The 21,337-nt window shown below is 37.5% G+C and overlaps 1 protein-coding gene across 10 annotated transcripts in view; it reads left to right on the top strand.

The window, feature by feature from the left end:
• plecb (plectin b) overlaps positions 1–21,337 on the top strand; it is a 133,083-nt gene that overhangs the window by 91,154 nt on the left and 20,592 nt on the right. For 3 of the 10 annotated variants that reach the window (XM_077575814.1, XM_077575817.1, XM_077575810.1), the window contains 19 exons: positions 5,070–5,131; positions 9,538–9,627; positions 10,381–10,416; positions 11,719–11,796; positions 11,890–11,994; positions 12,715–12,881; positions 13,955–14,070; positions 14,804–14,907; positions 15,554–15,673; positions 15,775–15,870; positions 15,967–16,094; positions 18,035–18,128; positions 18,253–18,407; positions 18,499–18,808; positions 18,903–18,980; positions 19,354–19,515; positions 19,644–19,748; positions 19,852–19,947; positions 21,178–21,303. In XM_077575814.1, coding sequence (XP_077431940.1) covers positions 5,070–5,131; positions 9,538–9,627; positions 10,381–10,416; positions 11,719–11,796; positions 11,890–11,994; positions 12,715–12,881; positions 13,955–14,070; positions 14,804–14,907; positions 15,554–15,673; positions 15,775–15,870; positions 15,967–16,094; positions 18,035–18,128; positions 18,253–18,407; positions 18,499–18,808; positions 18,903–18,980; positions 19,354–19,515; positions 19,644–19,748; positions 19,852–19,947; positions 21,178–21,303 — 2,228 coding nt within the window. Of the gene's footprint in view, positions 1–3,077; positions 3,427–5,069; positions 5,132–9,537; positions 9,628–10,380; positions 10,417–11,718; positions 11,797–11,889; positions 11,995–12,714; positions 12,882–13,954; positions 14,071–14,803; positions 14,908–15,553; positions 15,674–15,774; positions 15,871–15,966; positions 16,095–18,034; positions 18,129–18,252; positions 18,408–18,498; positions 18,809–18,902; positions 18,981–19,353; positions 19,516–19,643; positions 19,749–19,851; positions 19,948–21,177; positions 21,304–21,337 lie in introns of those variants that run through there. The other 7 variants (XM_077575815.1, XM_077575819.1, XM_077575813.1 and 4 more) reach the window with 4 other exon arrangements.

Genomic DNA, 21,337 nt, shown 5'->3' with positions numbered 1-21,337 from the left:
CCTGACATAAACCAGTTTTTTTTTATTGTTATTATTATTATTAATAATAATAATTTATTATTATTATTATTATTATTATTATTATTATTAATAATAATATTTTTTTTTATGTTTGTGTACCTGTGTCCTTTAAACTTAGTTTTCCTATTATTATTATCTACAGCACTTTGGCTTCTCCTGTGGATCCCATAAATGTGCTACACAAAGAAAGTTGGTTGATTGGTTGGTTGATTGGTTGATTGATTGATGTCAAGCATTCTAGTGGTATCGGTATTTATTTGGTATTTGTATCTATGACGACTGAACGAGTCATAGTAGCTTTCCATTCAAAAACAGCTTGTTTAAAAAGATCACCATCTGTCATGGGAGTCATACACTACTGAGGTAAATTATGTTTTCTTTGAAAACCGAAACTCATTGAAATTAGGCTGCACCAATTCCATTGATATTAAATCAGGTGACCAATATTGATCCAATGGTGAAAATGTCCAACTATAATAATCTAAATAATAAATGCATGGAAGTCATAAAATAAATTGGTATGCGGTATAATTTGTGATGTAGTGAAAACCCATGTCGTCTTTCCCCAACTCTGACTGCTTGTATAAGAGCATGGTGTTCCATCTGGTTTTAATGGAGCAGCATGAGGGAGTCGAGTCGTAGGCATTTTGAGACCTTAATGATACGTCTTCTTTGTGGAGGAAAGAGCTCATGACGACAGTGTTCCACGGTTTCAGTATCGCTGTGATTTGAGTCTCCTCAAAGAGTTTGGGACAGAATGAATAGCTCAAGTTTTTTACTGGATTCTCCACTGACGGAACCTTGGTACTGTTGGGGTATACAATATATAGTTTCTTTTCATGCAGCTTCAATGGGTCCATTTTATTGCTGGTCCAAGTCCAGATAAATGGGAGGGCTGTGCCAGGAAAGGAATCCAGTTTAAAACCTGAGCCCTTCGAACATGACTTGCTGTGGCGACCCCTGATGTGAGAAGATCAAAGAAGAAATCCCACTGTCAAAGCTAACTTGGAGCTCTGTAGTCAATGTATTCTCACAAGCATTCAGTAGGATATCCTCTCAAAATCAAAACACTGTTTTGTTCCTATTCCTATGTCCAGCAAAGTGAGTATTGGTGTTCACCAGAAACATTTTAGACAAACACAATAGTTTGCAGTAAACATGATACTTTGCCAGACTTTCAGAGTTTTGAGAATGTATAATAAAATAAATAATAATAATAATAATAGTAAATAATAAAATATAAAAATAATAATTATTATTATTCATTATGTTTAAAACAACTAGTTGAGATTGAATAATCAGCACCACTGCTGATTTCAAACAATTAACAGAGTCTTGCCTCAGTTACTTCAAGATGATGACCTATTATGACCATCCTCTGTGGGGAAACAAAAAACTAGTAGGGAAAACACATTTTTATTTACAACATCTGGGGTGCGTTCTGTTAGCAATGTGGCATAGCAATGTGTGATCAGGCTCACAATCATCATATTACATGATGATCCTATTAATTTAAACATGCTATAATCGCATAAGGAATGTCAGACACAATGGTGCATATATATATATTAAATTACATTAAGTAAATCATGATTATGTTCCGTTCTGGCTCCAAACTGCCCACCCCTGCACCACACCTTAATTCCTAAGCTTGCCTAGACATTCAATGGAACTGCACAGGTGTGTCTCTTGATCTTAAAAAACGTATCTCAAAATGAGCAAACACACTCACACCCATGCAGACTCACTTACCCATGCAGCAACTTCATGTTCGAACAAGTTGGGTTTAATATTTTGCACCTTGGGAAATGGCTTTGGTTGCCTCAGAACATAAGGTCAGAAAAGGTGGGGAAATATAATGCATCTTTATATATAGAAAACTTGCTGCAAAAAAAAACATAAAAATAAAATGGGATTAAACTGCAGGGTGCATGACCCTGTTTTACAGGAAGTAATAAACATACGTGTTTGGATTAAATTACACAACACAGGAAATGTGTAATTAGTCTGAGTTGATAAGATGATTTGCTGATTACTTCATACAATAGTTGACAACAGCAAGTCAACCATCTTCTTTTAAGGGAAAAGGCCAGGCTAAACTAAATTGGATTAGGTGATAAAAATGGTTGCTCTATTAGAGAGACCAATTTGAAATTGTGCGGTTTGGCATTTGCAAATTTGCATATTCACTGATTGTTTTAGGGAACCTATCCACCATTATTACTGTGGCACCAAATAGGGGAATCTTGTTATTGTTGTTAAGTTTAATACATTGATAGTGTTTTTCTCATCTGCGTTTAAGACATCCTGTTTTATGGTGGTCCTTGAGTGTGGCTCGTGCACAGTCAAAAACAAAACTGAAAGTAATTTTCTGCTTCCCTCACAATGCAGCTATTAATAGCCTGTGTAGTCTAATGTGCGTTACAATGTATCCGTGTTCTCTAAAATGTATTATTGTGTGTAATGGTCAAAAGTTGAAAGTAATATGTTTGTTAAATGGCAGTGCATCTGTATGCTCATGTGTGATGTAACATTAGTTTGTGCTGGCTAGTTAATAGGTAGTTAATTCCATTGGTGAACCTCATGTGAAGGTGGTTTGTTTGTGTTGATTAATTTAACCAATGAATGCAGTTGATGAGTCTGTACATGCTAGTTGTGTAGAGTTGATACGTTATGATCTTGGTTTTTAGTGCTTTGCTGCCATCTTGTAGCATCAACAAACTCCTTTTGAGGAGCCAATTATTAATGGATTTTGACTATCCGGGACACAGCTTGGTCCTTATCACAGGGGTTATCTGTGTCTGTATAATTATTCTGCATTATGCTTTGACTCAGCTAGAGGGTGTGTGTGATATTTTTTGCAAATGGGATGATTAAGTGATAGTACTCGCTTGTTACCACACTTCTCCCGCCTCCCTCCCCTTCTGGCTTAGGGTGTGTTTAGAGCCCTACCCACAATGTCCTCCACTAAATACACACATAGGAAGACAGGCCTGGACTTCATAGCCCACAGGCACCATTTACTATGAAAGAGACTGGGTGAGCGGAGAAAAGGGAAAGGAAAAACACACAAGGAGGATAAAGAAGTGCTAAACTGAACTCAGTCAGGGAGTGGGGAGGTTCAGAGGCAAGAGAAGAGAAATTGGTAGATTTTCCAAGTAGTGAGCGGACCAGGGCCACAGGACTGCTGGGACAAACCAAAGGACTGATTGAGCCAAGACCAAGATCATATTGGCAACCAGTCACCAATGATATTTTGAAATTAGGAATATTATTTGTGACAGACAATGGCCTCTTCACATCAGAGGTACAGAAATTTTTCATCTGACAGCATGGGCAGAGACAGGATGCCCTCAGATGAAATCTATTACCAGGGGATGTTGAAGGCTATGGACACCAGGAAAGGTACCAGTATGAGAAGTTGTAATGCCTTTCAAACTTGGTGCTGTACTACTATAGTGAAATAACTTTTGATTTATTTGTAACTATTCATCTAATAACCTTTACCTTACTTTGTATTGGTCAGTCATGCATTGTTGTGCAACATCCATCCATTTTTCTTTGTAGCTCATTTGGCTGAGAACCAGCTGATTTTTCATCCTCAAAACACAAACTAATTAGTTGGCTATATGTATGGACACTATGATTCATATAATTATATTTTAGTTGAATAAGATTTTGAAGCATGTCATTATTCAAGAGTGTATTACATACCTCATGACATGCAGTGGTGAAATACTGTAGATTTGACAGACATTGCTACTGTTAACTTTTTCTTGTGTCACACTCAAGACTGACAGCAGCCTTGAAATATTGTTGCCTGCTAGACTGTTTTGGGTCTGGAAACTTGTTTGTGTCTGGTGACACTGGCGTCCGCCTCTATCAACAAGCATTTGCCTGCATTTCTGTAGTCAAATGTCAGCTTGCAACAGTGGAAACCGGGTGAGGTAATACGGTGGAGGTTGAATGCTTTGACTTCGTGTGCCAAAGAGGAACTCTTTAAAAGTGTTATCTGTGGCATAAGTCTAGTTGGCAAACGGCCCTGTTGACAGACAGAAAGAGATTGCTGTGGTCCAATTAAGTGCATGCCCAAAACTTTCTTCGTCCAAGTTCAATAGAATTCAATAAAGTATTAGTAGAATTATTGTAAGAAAGCTAATTTGGGCATCTACTGTGGAAGGAATGTATTGCTGCCCTTTGCTTAACCATTACTGGGTGTGCCACTTTGTTGTGGACACACCACTTTTCTTTTACTGATAAGATAAATAATTTTATAGCGATTTGCCATAGGTCACTGTGATACAATATGGGAGTTGCCGTGTGAGTCAATACTTGTGAAGAGTCATAAGTTGCACGCAGGGGTATCACAAATTCCTCAGTCCTTTTCCAATATGAGGTTTTTACTCAACTCTGACATAGTAAGCAACATTCTTTGTAGCCTTAATAGTTGGCAGCAGACACAATAATAAATGCTGGTAAAACACACCTTGTGGTTTTTACCAGTTCTCTCAAAGAGACACAACAGGAAGTGTGTAAATGCAGGTAGTGTACCGTGGTTGCGTTCATGGGTGTGTTCCCTTTCTGGGTCTTGCCGTGTCTTGTTGGATAATTACTTTCTCCACTTGGTACTGTGTGCCATGTCATGTCTTATAGAGACTGTATATTAACACTTGAATCAAGCATAGACAAATTGAGACATTTCCTTGTAGATGCAAACTTTTTGAGGCAATGGGACAAATCTCATGTTAATACATTGATGCAGTTTGACTCAGATGCATTCATACATTGTTTGGAGTTTTGTTTTCCACCCATTGACAAATAATGTTTGTCCGGAAAAGAAACACACCACACCTTTTTATTTGCTTTATTCATGTGAACAAATTAAATGCATTACCTTTACTTTCGCTCCAATTGCATTATATTCAGCTGTACGTTTTCAAGAAACAATCATTCTACAGTATGACATTTTCAACCTATCTCTTTACTGTACATTAATGCACTGGTTATGACATATTCTGATGTTTGAATGTGGTTTCTGTATTTTGCAGATGAACGAGATCGAGTACAGAAAAAGACCTTCACAAAATGGGTGAACAAGCACTTGATTAAGGTAATGGCCATTCTTCAAAATAGAAAACATACACTTCAACACACAAAATCCACTTTCACTGATTCTTGTAAATGTAGGTATGCAAGTCATTGCACTCACTTTGGTCCGTGTTAAATGAGTGTTGAAACCTCGATGTGGTGAAGTTAATAAATTTACCCTTAAGCATTAAAAGTGTGAACTGCAGTCACAGCAAATAGCTGGGTGTGTTTAATTCTTGTTGGCAAGTATGAATTATCACATTAATCTATAGGATGGGGGGAGGGCACCCAAGTACATGGTTAAGACATATATACAGCTACTAATAACTAATAACTAAATCTTGCTCAGAGCTTTGTTTTCAAAAAGTGTATCAAAAATTTGTATAAAAGCACAGTTACAAATGAGGTTTTAGAATTATGAAATATAACTAACCATTATTATTATGCAAATGTAAAAACGTGGCCCAGTTCTGATAAAACTACAGTATAGCGGTTTTTTGTTGATGTATTTGGGATCACCATTTGTAGATGCCCATAGCTACCATCCCTTGTTTCATCAAAATACATTCATTGTTTTATTCTCATATTGTCCAGTTAGTATGATTGATTATCATATATTACATATACAGCCACGTTGGCTTTCCCCAACAGCTGGTCAATCACCGGATGATAATCTGTTTCAACCGTTTGTCCACAGTCACCTTCCCCTCTTTTAATTCTCAAACTGAAGCCTGAAAGCCACCTGATGAATGGTTAATTTGTGAGGGCAAACAGTACACAAGGGCACTCTGAAGTTTCTCTTGAGTGAAATATTTGCCTCAATGACGCAAGCCCCGCCTTCGTAGTTGTGTAATTCTCCATATTTGTGTCACTTGTCTTTCTAAACATTACAATGGGCAGTAATATATATGTATAGACGCGTAGCCTTGTGGAATTAAGTACTTGTTTGTTACGTGGACATTTTCTTCACTGAGGCCGTTCATCTTCCTTGGTTATGGAACTAGGTGGGTGGTGTTGGGTGGTGGGGCGGTACACTGTTTTCCTCTTCATGTGAGTGCAGCACTAACGTATCATACCACCACATGTACTTACTGGCGCGTTCGTTTCTCTTCCTGTACGCGTTCACTGCAAACTTTGGAGTGTGAATCATAGACATCTGGATTATTTTAGTTACCTCTGAGAAGTGAAATTATGCAGTTCAGATCAATCCTCATGGTTGTAGAGGCCAACAGAAGCACATGTGCTATGCAAGGTTTAGGTGGGTGCTTGCATTCCGGCTCATCTTAAACTGAAAAAGACACAGACAAGCAGATTTCCTCTGAACTCGCAAGTGTCAACTACATTGTTAATTCATTGATAACACATTATTATTATTATTATTATTATTGTTATATTTTTTAAAATTATTATTATTGATGTTATCATTATTATTGATGTTATTATTATTATTGTTTCATTATTATTATTATTATTATTATTATTATTATTATTTTATCAAGAATTCTTTTAGCATCTAGTTTAGCCATCCTAAATTGGATTTGAGACGAAGTTTGTACTGCATCTGAGGACAAGGAATTGTCAATTGTCATTCATTCTACATTCACCTATACTTTGTAACCAATGTATGTCCATTTCATTGAGGACACCTTAATTAAACAACATCAGTACAACAGTAATGTGTTACAAAGTCCTACATTTGTAAACATTGTACACTATATTTATTTAAATGAATTTATTTTATTGTCATGTTCACAAAATTTGAGCTCTGCAATTGACCCATAACAGCAAACACACACTGTTATCGGCACCCACTGGGGCAGGGAGCAGTTCAAGGTACCGTTGCCTTGCTCAAGGACACCACACCCGTGTGTCCGGGGATGGTTTGGAAATGATCTCAATCGCTTGGCCACAGCTGCCTGTTATTAACTTTTTTTTTCTTCTTTTTGAGAGAGCTTAGTATTGTTCATTCGGTAATCTTACTTATTCAACATATCATCATTGCTCTCGCTCTTTTTTGTTTTGTTTTGTGTGCGTGTGTGCATATGAGCGTGCGTGTGAGTGTGTGTTTGCGTGCGTGTGTGCATATGTGTGTGCGTGTGTGAGTTTGTGCTCATTAATTCACCTGGAACCTACTTAAAAATTCCATACCCTTCACCTAAACCTAAACCGAATACTTCAGAATCACGATAGTCGTGAAGTTGTCGGGAGACCCGAGAAGTGATCAAAGAAAAGAGAGAAAAATGAAATCCAGCGCCGACCAGACACCACCTACTACACATAGGGTTACAAACCAGAATCTTTCACCAACCCCAGAAGCATATAAATTCCAACAAATTAGAGAGACCTCAAGAGACCAAAGAAAAGATGAAAGGAAGGAAGGAAGGATAGATGAAGCAGAGTGAGATCCGCAGATATAAGCCTTCACCGATTCAGCTACTAGAGGAAGAAGCAGATTGTGTCTGAATTTCGGTAGATGCTGGTGTGGTGAGCGGGCAGCCCCCGCTCCCCCCATGACCCACACCCCTCCACCCCCAGCACCCACCACCAAGCCACCCGTACCATACCATGCCATTTTGTACATCTGAGAAGATATGCAATAATTTATTTTCTAACTGGGATTGCAAATGCATATACTTCTTATTAGAAACGTTAAATGTGGCTGAATGTGTATTTTTTTTTTTTATATGCCAATATGCCTTCTTCATTTGAGTCGTAAGGAGAAACAACGCAGTGAAAATGTTTCAATGAACATAAAACCAAAAAAGTAAATACCCATTTTGTCAAGAGACCGTTAGGCATATGGTATGGACTTCATTTATTGAAACATGGGAAAAATACATTTAATACATTAAAACGCCACCATAGAGAAGAATGACTCACATATGGACAGGAAGTGTTAACAGTATGGAATGTTGTGCTAAGGTTAAACTGACAAAGTGATTGATAGTGATAGTTTGATGGCGGGCCAGATGGGGCACACACTGTAGTTTAGGTGTGGTAAGGAGGGGCTGTAAAGGGACACAGAGCAGAGTTTTCTTGCTCAGTCAATGGGTTGTAGAGGATTGCGTAAGGTAATGTTTACTTAATGTCAAATGCAGGGCATATTATGTAGTTGATGACAGAGTCGTCAGTGACAAGTTTGAGGACCTGTCAGTCGTCTTTTGTGAATGATTTTCCCCCTGAAGCAAAAAACTTTATATTTGGCTTTTAAGGGTAATTTGTCATGTAACATCTTACAACACATTACAGCTGATCATGTTGAATCCACATACTATATTCAGTGCTATGTTATTAAAAGGTGCTGATAAGTAGGTAAAGTGAAACATTAAACAGGGCAAACAATAACGATTTAGAAAGCATATATCCCCCTTAAAAATGAACATAATGCATTTACAACTTTATGAATTAATTGCAAGTCAATAAACTGAAAAACGCATTCTAAGGCCTAAGATATTTTTTGCATGATACTCTGCAGCAAATTAGTATTGTATTATCCAAGCAGTTAAAGTGTGTTAACAGTGAACCCTGGTGGCCACTTTGTGGCTTCATCTGCATGTAAGTCTGTGGTTTTGATTCCTGCCAAAATTAATCATCCGCTGTTCTAACTTGTAAGGGCAATTTTGTTTCATTCCATTTAGGGGCTGAGGTTTCTTTTGCTACAAGACCAAACAATATCATCCTTTAGTAATGTTTAGTCTTTGGTGTTGCTGAAATTTGACTACGCTCATCAAAATGTCTCTCGCCTTTACATACTGTACCACCAAACCATCTATTCCAAACCATCATACTATATATCATACTGTACATTGCACTTGATTTGTTTTTCCTGTTTTCATTTTTTTAGTATGTTACTCATTGGTTTTAATCTCTCTATTTAGCCCTGGAGAGCAGAGGTAGGTACCAGCATGTTGTAATTTAGTTCTTCTAAACATGTGTGGACTGGAAGGATGGCTGATTCAATACTTGCATTGTGACTGCCCCCACATTTACCGCGTGTGCTCTATTTTCACATCAAATTGTGTTTTCACATCGCTCACCTTCCGACTTGTCTGAACACCGTTGAACACTGCACCTCCATCACTTACTCATTATGAGCGCCGTTTTTCAACTCATTGCTATCTTTAAATCCTCATTTATGTGGTTGAGTTGATTTTGGTTTTGTAATCATAAATTCCTCATTTTTTATTCTGCATTTTTAAGAAGGCTCAGACTTGAGTTGCTTACGGCACTACATTCTTGACTTATGTATAATTGTATTGGCAGAAAAGACAGCGCTGTAGGGGAATTCTTATCCAACAAACTAGATGCTATTTCCAATTAGTTTGAATTATTAGCTAATAAAACTGCTGTACAATCCTGAATATATAATAATGTACTGTAACTGTTGTCACACCATAGCTCAAATAATTTGTTGTGTTCTTCTGGTAGGCTCAGCGCCATGTATCAGATCTGTATGAGGACCTTCGAGATGGACATAACCTGATCTCTTTGCTGGAGGTCCTCTCTGGAGAAAAACTGGTCAGTATTTTTGTATGTCTAAAATGTTTACTTGAAGCAACAAATGGCCATTTTGTTAGTCAGTTAGTTTGATCATACTCCTGATATTTTCTGTCATCTATGTTGTAGGCATGGGCTGATATTAGATTCTGACAGATGCAGTTTTACGGTTTTAAAGTTATAACTCAAAAGTTAACAAAATTCCCTATTGAACACAATCTATTTTATTTTTAGACAAAATATATAATATTTGGTACAGAATTTTTTTTTTACCCAGTTAGGTTTAAATAGATAAATGTTAACATTTATGGAGTGCACTACTTGGCTACAACTATTTCAGAGTCAGCGCTGATTTTTAGTGCCAACTAAAGAACAACGTGACCTCTGCTATGGAACAACTCATCTGTGCAAAATTATTCTGTTTAATGCAGAACTGCAATTGAACCCGAAGTTTGTTAATTTCTCTCAGCTAACATGAACCTAAAATTGTGTTTAAAAAAATTTAAATTATTTGTGAGTTAAAACATTTCTCCCAATTCAAGGAAATATGGTCAACTGCTCCATCTTGCTAATATTAGACTTTATCATTTTGTAAGAAGTAAACATGATCTTGAACTTGAACTTTGTCCTTTGTTTATGATCGCCTGTTGCATCCAGAGCTCAGCTCCTGTTCTCCCTCTTCTCCTTCACCTCCCCTTTGCCTCCCTTTAACCTTTCTCTGTGTGAACTGATCATTGCCATCTGGCTCTCTTTGCATTGCTCCTCTGGAGCTAGCTGAGGGAGAAAAACGTTCTCAAGAGAGTTCAATTGGTGAGTGGGTTTCTAAACTGGCTTTTCGTATCCCTCACCAGATTCATAATTTACTTGTGCTTTCCCAGAGATTTGGTTATAAGCTTGATCTCCAAATCAACTTTTCAGATTTTGTTGTACTTTTTCCATCAATATGTTTGCTTTGTCTATTTAGCTGCTTCTTTGTTGTATTTTATTTGGGCCTTTTTTTTTATATATATATATTTTTTATAAGAGTTGTATATTAGCAAAATATACAATACTGTGCCAACATCTTAGGTTACCATGAAGTTATTATTTTTGTTTGTTTTAGCAATGTGATTGAATTTAGAATATTTCTCCACATTAGAAGACAATTACAAAATATGAAAACTAGAAATAAAGTGACAAATATTTAGTATGACCTCTTCATCCACAAGGAAGAGCAACATCATACCTCTCTACAACCTTCACAGAATGGCACCTTAATAAGTATAATTAGTTATATCCGTAACATTCCAACAAGTTACTGTTATATTATGTGAAAAGGTTATTAATTCATTTTCTCCCAAAAACGTATACAGTAATTTCTGGACTATAATCACTTGCATTCGACCCTGCGGCTAATACAAAGGTGCGGCTTATTCATCAGATCACAAGGAGGCGCACTATAAAGGAAGCGCAAGAGCATCAAGCAGAGCAAAACAAACCAAGTGAGCCCAAATACAGTGTTTGCTGCCTCATTATGGAAAAGAAAGTAGCAAGACTCGAGTATTCCCCAAATTATTATAGTCAAGGGTGCCTTATAGTCCAGAAACGGTAAATACTTCGTTTTTGAATATGACCATGGCCCCAAAAACGTATTTATATGTTTTTTATGCTAGAGCATACAGAAGGCTTTGATGCAGCCTCTGAAATGAAGAGAACGCTTGAAGCAATGGTAGTTATTACAAAAACGGCCAGCAGGTGGCAGCAGAGTATAAGAGATCAACCATGGCCATGTTGCAAAAAGCTCTTTCCCCACTGTTTTAAACAGATTACATTTTTTTGGTTTTAAACAGACACATTATTATTATTATAAACAGAACACATTATTCTGTGGACTTTGCAAAATCAGTCAAAATCCAGTAAAACAGCTGGGAGCGAAGGGGGTTGCTTCTGTGAAAATAGCTGGGAGGGAATTAGTTAAAACAACCAAACATTGGCACAACAGCAGGCATGAGAATTTTGGTTCAGCATTTTTTATTATTATTGTATTTTCAAGTGACATCCACCCTTTCTTTTAGTCTCCCCTTGAATTCAGTCAGGATTCTTACAATATGTTATATTCTTTGCTCTCTTCAGCCCAGAGAGAAAGGCCGCATGAGATTCCACAAACTGCAGAATGTACAAATAGCACTGGACTTCCTCAAGCACCGACAGGTAAAATATCAGATTGAATCAAAGTAAGAATCAATTTGCCCCATGACTGTATTTCCTGATCAAATTTCTCTCTGTTTCCTTTTTTGTTTCTAGGTCAAGCTTGTTAACATCAGAAACGATGACATTGCAGACGGGAACCCTAAGCTGACCCTTGGCTTAATATGGACCATCATCCTACACTTTCAGGTCTCCTCCGCTGTCAGTGTTGTTTCATTATTTTATCGCTCCATCCCTCCATCTCTGGGATCTGCACCTATCATCTGGCTCTTCCCAAATCTTTGGAACCAATCAAACTGGATTGCACCCCGACAAACTGCTCTCAGAGAGTATACTCTATCTCCATATTCCATTCTTACCACAATCCAAGAAATCACCATGACATACTAACGCAGCGTGAGAGGGTGTGTGAGTATGAGTCACTGTGCCTGACTCTCAAGGGTAGGGTGTAAGACCACATCCCATATATACAGGCCTCTTCCTGCATTGTATACTAAAAGCAGAAGCAGAAATGCCTAAAGGTTCTCCAGCAGCTATGGTAGAGTGTTACGGAAAACCATGATTTTTTTCATTATCATTCATTTATGGCAGCTGTGGCATAAACGTTGTATTGGATGTGGTTCTCATAAATTGGCACTCCACATTCTCAAGATTAAATTCTTTAAATGATGATCTTTTTTAGACCAACCAAATCCATTCTGTAGCACAAAGAACTTCAACCCACTTAAAGAATGAATCATATACTGGTGCTGTTAATAGTTAAATTACAACTAAATCATGTTTTACCCTGGGTTTCTTATATTGATTCTGTTCAAACTTTGGGTTTCCACTTATGATTAATTTTTTTCAACATTACCTCAAATTGTTTCTATTGTTTATTTTTTCAGTGTGTAACTACACAATTGTTTTGAACTGTTGTAGATCTCAGATATTCAGGTCAATGGCCAGTCTGAAGATATGACGGCCAAGGAGAAGCTCCTTCTCTGGTCTCAGAGGATGACGGATGGATACCAAGGCCTCCGATGTGATAACTTCAGCACCAGCTGGAGGGATGGGAAACTCTTCAATGCTGTCATACATAAACACTAGTAAGTCTACTCACAGATTTGACATCAGTACTTTAAGGTTAAAGCTTATCATGACACTCATTTTATCCACTCATTTTGTAAAAAAAAAAATAAAAATACTGGAGCAGGTTCGGCATTTGGACACAAGTTCAATTTTAATATTGTTTTCATAGATATGCTCGGTATTGTGGCCTGGGTATTAACATAGGGATATTCAATTCCACTTTTTTTCAGACTGATACCAGTATGAGTACTCACCTCTTGAGTTGTCACCGATACCAAGTAACAATACCATTAGTACTTTTGATACTTAACCCCCCCCCAAAAAAATCTTCAAATTTCTAGTTCATGGACGTAAAACAGCCGTCCCAAGTACCAGTATCGGTAGTTGCCTATCCCTAGTGTTTTGTATTGACCAATCGAAAGCTAATGAATGCCATGAATTGAAATACTATAAAATATGGGTGTGATTTATTTGGAAGTCTCCATTTCTGGATTATTCCTATTATTGAGTTTGTGTCGTAAGTGTCATTTTTCATTGAATGCACTACAAACGTGATTAACTCATTTGTTCCCAAAAACATATATATGTGTTGTATTTTAAATATTGCCATGTTCCCAAGAACATAATTATACATTTTTTTTAAAAAAATTTTTAATGCTAGAGCATACAGAAGTATGCAGCAGAGTTTAAGAAAACAACCAGTGCCATGTTGAAACAAGCTGTTTCCCCCACAGTTTTTAACAGATTTGTGAATAATAATGAAACTTAGCTACAGTTTATTCTAATGCTAATTCCTATAAAACGGAAAAAGATAGAAATATACTTTTTTTTCCTAATGAAAGAAGAGACTCTAATCTTTCTTTTGGTAGGTTCCATGTTTTTATAGCAATAGAACACAATATTCTGTGGGACTTGCAAAATCAGTCAAAGTTCAGTAAAACAGCCCAGAGCGAAGGAGGTTGCTTCAGTGAAAATGGCTTGGAGTGAATGAGATTAAAAAAATAAAAATACAGATATGTACGCCAAATGCACACATACACACATTATAACCCATACATTTTCAATAGTTAACTCCCCTGTGTTCCCCAAGTCCCAGGCTAATTGACATGGGCAAGGTGTATCACCAGACCAACCTGCAGAACCTAGAACAGGCCTTCCACGTGGCTGAGAAAGACCTGGGTGTGACACGTCTTCTGGACCCTGAAGGTACATATGGCATAAATATTTTCTGAATGTCTAAAATCATGCAAAGTTCTGGGTTATTTTCTTATGTACAGTAATTTCTGGACTTAAAGGTGCACCTGACTATAAGCTGCGCTAGCTAAATTTGGGGAATACTCGAGTTTGTTACAGATATAAGCCTCACCTGACTGTAAGCTGCAGGTGTTTTAATGTTACTGCACCGGGTTCCCGCTACTTTATTTTCTAAAATGAGGCCACAAATTGTCACGCTCTCGTTCTGTCTCTTCTACTCTATTTGGGCTCACTTGGTTTGGTTTGCTCTGCCTGACGCTCTTGCGTTTCCTTTGTAGTGTGCCCCCTTGTGATCTGATGGATAAGCCGCACCTTCGTATTAACCACAGGGTCGAATGCAATTGAAAAAAGTAGCGGCTTGTCGTCCAGGAATTAATGCAGTGCAAATTTGTCGCCACAGAGTATATTAGAAAAGATATACAATGTTGAACACTCTCTATTACATTTAATGGGAAAACACAACCTTCACAGCAGAATACCCCATTTTTGCCACAGTCATCTCCACAAGCATGGAGTACTAATTACAAAGCATTATTTTATATCATATATACGTATATATTATATCATGAAGTCCTACTAAATGCATTTCCTCTGCAAACATTTGCTTTCCTGGCAAATTGTGTTATTGCACCACATGTATATTACAAAGTCTCTTATAATGCAATATTTTGCCTTGTCCTTTCAGATGTTGATGTTCCCCACCCCGATGAGAAATCCATCATCACTTATGTGTCCTCTTTGTATGATGTCATGCCTCGGGCTGCTGCACAGGACAGCATGAGAGCTAATGTGAGTGAAGCATGGCCCTATAATGTCTTAACAGTATTATGCTCGACATGTTAGTCACAGTCAGAAATCATGACGTATCACCTACGACTGAACTCTTGTTTACTCGGCTTTCCCGTTGCTTTGCATGGGTCTATTTTAAGCAGATTAAATTAGCACCGAATAGACTTGTACATTTGTTTTAAAAGAGAAATGTAGGTCTTGTGAAATCCAGAATTGGAAGATGTTAACTCAGAAACTGGATTTTAAAATGTATCATTTGGTAAATTAAGGTCAATTATTTATTTTTTAAACAATGACCACGATTGACAGGAAGAAAGGTGTAATGCTAATTGATGATTCATGTATTTTAAAGCACAGAACAAATCATACAACTGTATAATGTATACAGTAAGAACCTATCCACATCTTTCTTCTTCCCATTATTGTCCCGCTCTACGTCTTCCCACAATCACTTTTCCCATCATTGACCCTTCTTACCAATTTCTCTCTGCACAATACCTGGATTGTTGGTGGTGCTTAATTAAGTTTACTGTGGCGTGTGAGTGATGGAAAACGGTGAATCGGGAGAAGAAAAGCTCCCCTGTTGTCGCCTGCTGTTATTGAACTGAACTGTTGTTGCTATCGGGTTTTGCTGTGTTGGCTTCAGGAGTTGGAGCTGCGCTGGCGGGAGTACTATGAGATGGTGACTCTTCTGCTCCAGTGGATCCGCCACCATGTCATGGTCTTTGAGGAGAGGAGGTTCCCAGCTAGTTATGAGGAGGTTGAGGTGAGAGCATATGCAAATGACACACTGATGTTTTTGTCTTTGCTATTTTTGTAAACATACAAATGGTTTGTTTCCATAATGTTTTTTATTTTTTCCTCTAGCTTCTTTGGCGCCAGTTCATGAAGTTCAAGGAGACAGAGCTGCCACCGAAAGAATCTGATAAGAACCGCTCCAAACACATCTACCAAACCTTTGAAGCAAGTCACCCTCCAACCTTATTAGTTATTAATTCTTTGTATTTGCTCCCAACCTGTTGTACGGAACAATAACTAATGTTCTGTACTTGCTCACAGAGTGCAGTGCATGCTGGACAGGTGAAAGTCCCTCCCGGCTACCATCCTATTGATGTGGAGAAAGAATGGGGTCGACTTCATGTTTCCATGTTGGAGAGAGAACGACTGCTGAGGACGGAGTTTGAGAGGTCAGCAGACCGATATTTGATGAAGTTTTATTTTGATTGAAACAAATTTACTGCACTGGACCTCTCAATAGGGCTGGGGGGTATGGACAAAATCTCAGATCTCGATATCCATGCCAGATATCTCAATACCGATACGATAATGATATTACTATGGGTTCAGTGAAAACTAATATTTGTATTTATTTATTCATTTATTTAGAAAAAGCAAAAATATCAATTGAAAAGGATGTGGAAAGTGCAGTTTTTATTCGGACTTCCTGACAGTCATCAACATTAACAAAGTCAACATTAAATTAAAAAAAATTTCAATTAGCATTATGCTGCAACTCTGCTTTTCGTGATAAGTAAATGTTTTTTGCTACTACATAATAGTTTGCTGTGCGTCTGCAATGTGAACTGTGTGACCATGTATCAAATTCTGAGGCTTACTATTAGGAGTGTGACGACATATCGATATCGCGATAAATCGTCATACTTTGTCTCCCGATAGATTATCGATACGCCTACGCAAGTATTGCGATATTTGTAGTTAATATACAGCCACTATAACGGCGCCATTGTTCATTACTTATTGAGCAATTACTTGGCAGGCCCATAGGGGGAGCGCCTCATAAGAGTGGCAGGGAAATGTATGGAAGTCTTCAGGCAAAGAAGACTCATGAGCTTACTTTTACTTGTGTAAGACATTTATTATCTGTCTAGCAACTGACTCAGTTTTGCATACGTAACATTTTAAAACATATTTTATGGTTTGACTTTTTGAAGAACACAATTTCTGAGGAATATTAATATTGATTTAATTGGATTTAATATTTAAGAATTTTTTTTTTTTAAATTTTGCAATGTTACACAAAAAAATAGTCACAATTTATAAAATGAAACAATTCACTGTGTAACTGACTGACATTGCATGACAATAGTGTTTAAGAAAGACACAAATTTGTCTCAGACATTTGTATTTGTTTAAAAAAAATACAGTAAAGTACTCACTGTGAAGAAGACATCAGTTTTAATATTTTGTTTCAGTGATGGTACAAAAAGAAATTATTTTTTCATTGAAAAAACATTAATTTATGTCTTGAGTATTTTATCGTAGATAATCGTGGATTTATTACCTGACAATATATCTATAATCGCGGCATCGTCATATCATGAGATAATCGTTATCGTGAGCCTTGTATCGCGTATCGTGAGGTACCCAGAGGTTCCCACCCCTACTTCCCATACAATGTGTTCAAAAGCTGTGAATCAATAAAAAGATAAGGGTGGCAGTCAAGGAACTCACAGGTTGCTACACAAACAGGACGTTGTTGACAAAAATTACGTTGAAAAACGCTCATTCACTTGAATGGACCGGCGAGATGTGTAATGAGTGTGCGAAAATTGGGGCTTGACTTCCACTTTAATGGACCAATTGATTTATGTCGTTTTTGCCTACTGCTAACTAACAAATTAACCAATACCCCTTAGCTCCATTAAAATAATAACTTGCCCAAGGACTAGACCATATCAATATTTACCATAGTACTGTACGTTGCTATAGAGGAAGTTTTTGCACTTTTCTTCCTAACTTAACTCATTTACTAAAGCTTGTGCCATTGTAGATTTTTTTTGCATGTTGACAAACATGACATCATGCCTGAGAAATGGGATGTTTTATATCACGAGATTGTCCAGTCATCTTGTCAGTCTAATAGTCTTATTTATGCTTCTGAGAAGCGGAAATTCAGGAATTGTAGACATTGTCAGTCACACTCTTCTGCCACACTGCTGAGTATTTTGTTATTTTTTTCTGAGATGTAAATCTGAATACTTACGATTATGGCATTTGTAAATGAACCTTATAAACTAGAGTACTTGCTGCAGCACAAATTCCTGTAAGTATTGTGATTGAGTTGTGAGATTTGTTGTATTTAAAACAACAACATTTTTTTTTCTAGACTTGAGAGGCTTCAGAGGATTTTCAGCAAAGTTCAGATGGAATCAGGAAGATATGATGAGCACCTAAACCACCTTGAGACCTTGCTCCTAACGGTGAGTGCCAAGACTATACAGATGCTGTAAATTTTAAACTGTCAGTCTCATTGACATAACATGTCTGAAAGAAATATGCAGTAGAGTAATTGACAATGACAATATAATTGTGCTGTTCTATCAGGACATCCGCCTCCTCAACGCGGGGAAACCAGCTCAGCACACAGCAGAAATTGAGCGCGAGCTGGACAGGGCTGACAATGTTGTTCGTCTGTTCTTCAATGACGTACAGACGCTCAAGGATGGGCGCCACCCTCAGGCTGAACAACTGCACCGCAGGTGGTTGCCACATGATCTCAACTCACTGCATTTAACAGGAAGCAACACTATATAGCCGTCGAGTAAAATATATCATCCTCTTTCCATACAGGGTCAACAGCCTACACGAGCGCCTAGTAAACTTGCGCGGCGATTACAACCTCCGCCTGAAGTCTTCCCAGATGACCTTGACTCATACAACCCAGAAGACTACCATGAAGGCACGTCCAGAGTTGGATGACGTGACCTTGCGCTATGTCCAAGATCTTCTTGCCTGGGTGGAGGAGAATCAACGCCGTATCGACGGAGCTGAGTGGGGATCAGATCTGCCTTCTGTGGAGTCACAGCTGGGCAGCCACAGAGGCCTGCACCAGACCGTGGAAGACTTCAGGTCCAAGATTGAACGTGCAAAGGCTGACGAGGTAGTCATTTTCATCTATGTTCCTATTTTCCTTATTGTGATGAACCTTCATTAAATATTTTGTGTATCTGTTGTTCATCCCTGCTTGTTTTCAGAACCAGCTATCCCCTACCAGCAAAGGCACATACAGAGAGTATCTGGGTAAACTGGATCTTCAGTATGGCAAACTCCTGGTAAATATGCAAAAAAAAAATGCATGTACCTAACAGTGATACAGTATTTGAATAATACTATGTACATACCATTAATTAATTACTTACAATTAATTAAGTGATAAATTATTAATAAATACATGTAAATAATATAAATATGATATAATAAAATAAAAATAATTAATAAATAATCAAATTAGTAAAAATAAAATAATGAAATTTAATAAAAAATGTAGAAATAATAATTGATTGATTGATTAGTTAATTATCACAATACCATGTACACGGTGTACATTAGTAACCTTTAGCAATTCAATTAATTTGGTTCAATTACAGTAAATGGTTAATATATGCAGATCTGAGTTAATCTTTTCCATATTCTCTCTCCCCTCAGAATTCCTCAAAGTCCCGCCTACGAAACTTGGATTCACTGCATGCATTTGTCAGTGCAGCGACCAAGGAGCTAATGTGGTTAAATGACAAAGAGGAGGAGGAAGTCAACTTTGACTGGAGTGACCGAAACACCAACATGGCAGCAAAGAAAGACAACTACTCGGTGTGTTTCTGAAGTAGACCTACTCTAATGTTCTTTCATTCATCACTTGACATTTATTTTAGATAAATGTTTATATCATATTATGCATGTTAATGTTTTCATTGTTTTCTTTTATGTTTTTCCTTCAGGCTCTTATGCGTGAGTTGGAGCACAGGGAGAAGAAAGTCAACGATATCCAGATGACAGGAGATAAGTTTGTCAATGATGGCCACCCTGGCAAGAAGACAGTGGAGGTGATTGCAACAAGATGTTTGATTAGAGAGAGGGGCACTGGCAAAAATGCACTTTTGATGTGGAACTAACTTGCTGTCATTTTATCTGCTTGCTCTCTATCAGGCCTTCAAAGGCGCTCTGCAGACTCAGTGGAGCTGGATCCTGCAACTGTGTTGCTGTATTGAGGCTCATCTGAAAGAGAACACATCTTACTACCAGGTATAAATGATCGTACAATGACTTCAAATGGCCATTTCCGTTATTGCTGAACCAAAATGGCGAACGCCTATACTAATATTTACATCACATCTTATCATTGTAAGGAATTTGTAAAGTGAATGAAATCAGATGAGTCTTGATTTGGATGTGCCACAATATTATTGGATGTATTGTCTGAAATAATTGCTGAAATATTGTCAGTCCTCCGCAATATGCCTTAACCATGCAGATATATAACATTTGGGGATGCAAACTATGATTTTGTTTGGGAAGCCACTATACTTCACTTTATCTTACAATATGATAACAAAATGCCAAAGGGAAGTAGGTTGCTTTCTGTTTGTTAGCAACATTATGATGTCAACAGAGCAATACGATATGAATGTCCAGCCAAGCCATGGCATCACTGTCAGATAATAATCTCTTTTATTAATAAATCTTTTAATGTCATCCATTTGAAAAAAGAGAAGCTGTTAAGTGCCAACCAATTCAGAGCATTCTGACTAGTATTTCAAGATTCACAGAATATAGTGGTTTATGATGATGTAAACACTCAAACTACCAAAGAAAAGATTAGACTCTCTTCTTTCATTAAAAAAAATATTTATTGTTCCCTTATTTAGTAATCAGCAGTACAACATGGGTTGGTTTCACCTAAATCACATATTTTGGGCCAAAAAAACACAAGCATTTTGTGAAATATATATTTTATAGCAACAATGGTGTTTATGTTAATAATGTTTGCTAGTATATGCTAAGTATATGTCTCAAATATATGAACAGTCCTTTTTCTTCTATAAAATAACAACAACAATGAAAATGGGCTTTGGATGACAAAATCAAAATGTTCACCCCTCAGTGGCACATGGGCTTAAGATCCACTATGTTTTCAAGTGTCAGCATTGTTTTGTTACATGGTGATCTCATCCATAAGAGATACAAATGCTGACAACTGCTGGCCATAGTTAGTGTTTTTATGTATTTTCCCAGCGTAATAATCAAACCAGAGCTGCCAAAGCCTTTTCTCCGGCCATTCCCATAAAAAAAAAAAAAAAAACTTAGTTGACGTCAACACCGCCCCACAGTAGGAGTCCCGTTGACGTGAAATGACGTCAGAGTTAAACAAGAAAACATTTTCATGCACAAAGCTGTGACTGTGAAAAAGCAAACACATGAAGTTGTGACAGGATAATGGCTTCATGTGGAATATTTTTGTCCTCCCCATTACAGTTCTTTGCTGACGTAAAAGAAGCTCAGGACAAGATGAAGAAAATGCAGGAGACTATGAACAAGAAATACAATTGTGATCGTTCCACTACAGCCACACGCCTGGAGGATCTGCTGCAGGATACTGTGGTAAGGGATGATTGCCTTCACATTAGTGTACAGT

The sequence above is a fragment of the Vanacampus margaritifer genome, chromosome 9 (genome assembly GCF_051991255.1).
Source record: "Vanacampus margaritifer isolate UIUO_Vmar chromosome 9, RoL_Vmar_1.0, whole genome shotgun sequence".
Lineage (NCBI taxonomy): Eukaryota > Metazoa > Chordata > Actinopteri > Syngnathiformes > Syngnathidae > Vanacampus > Vanacampus margaritifer.
The sequence above is the reverse complement of the archived record's forward strand: the minus strand, read 5'-3'. Positions and strand labels throughout refer to the sequence as shown.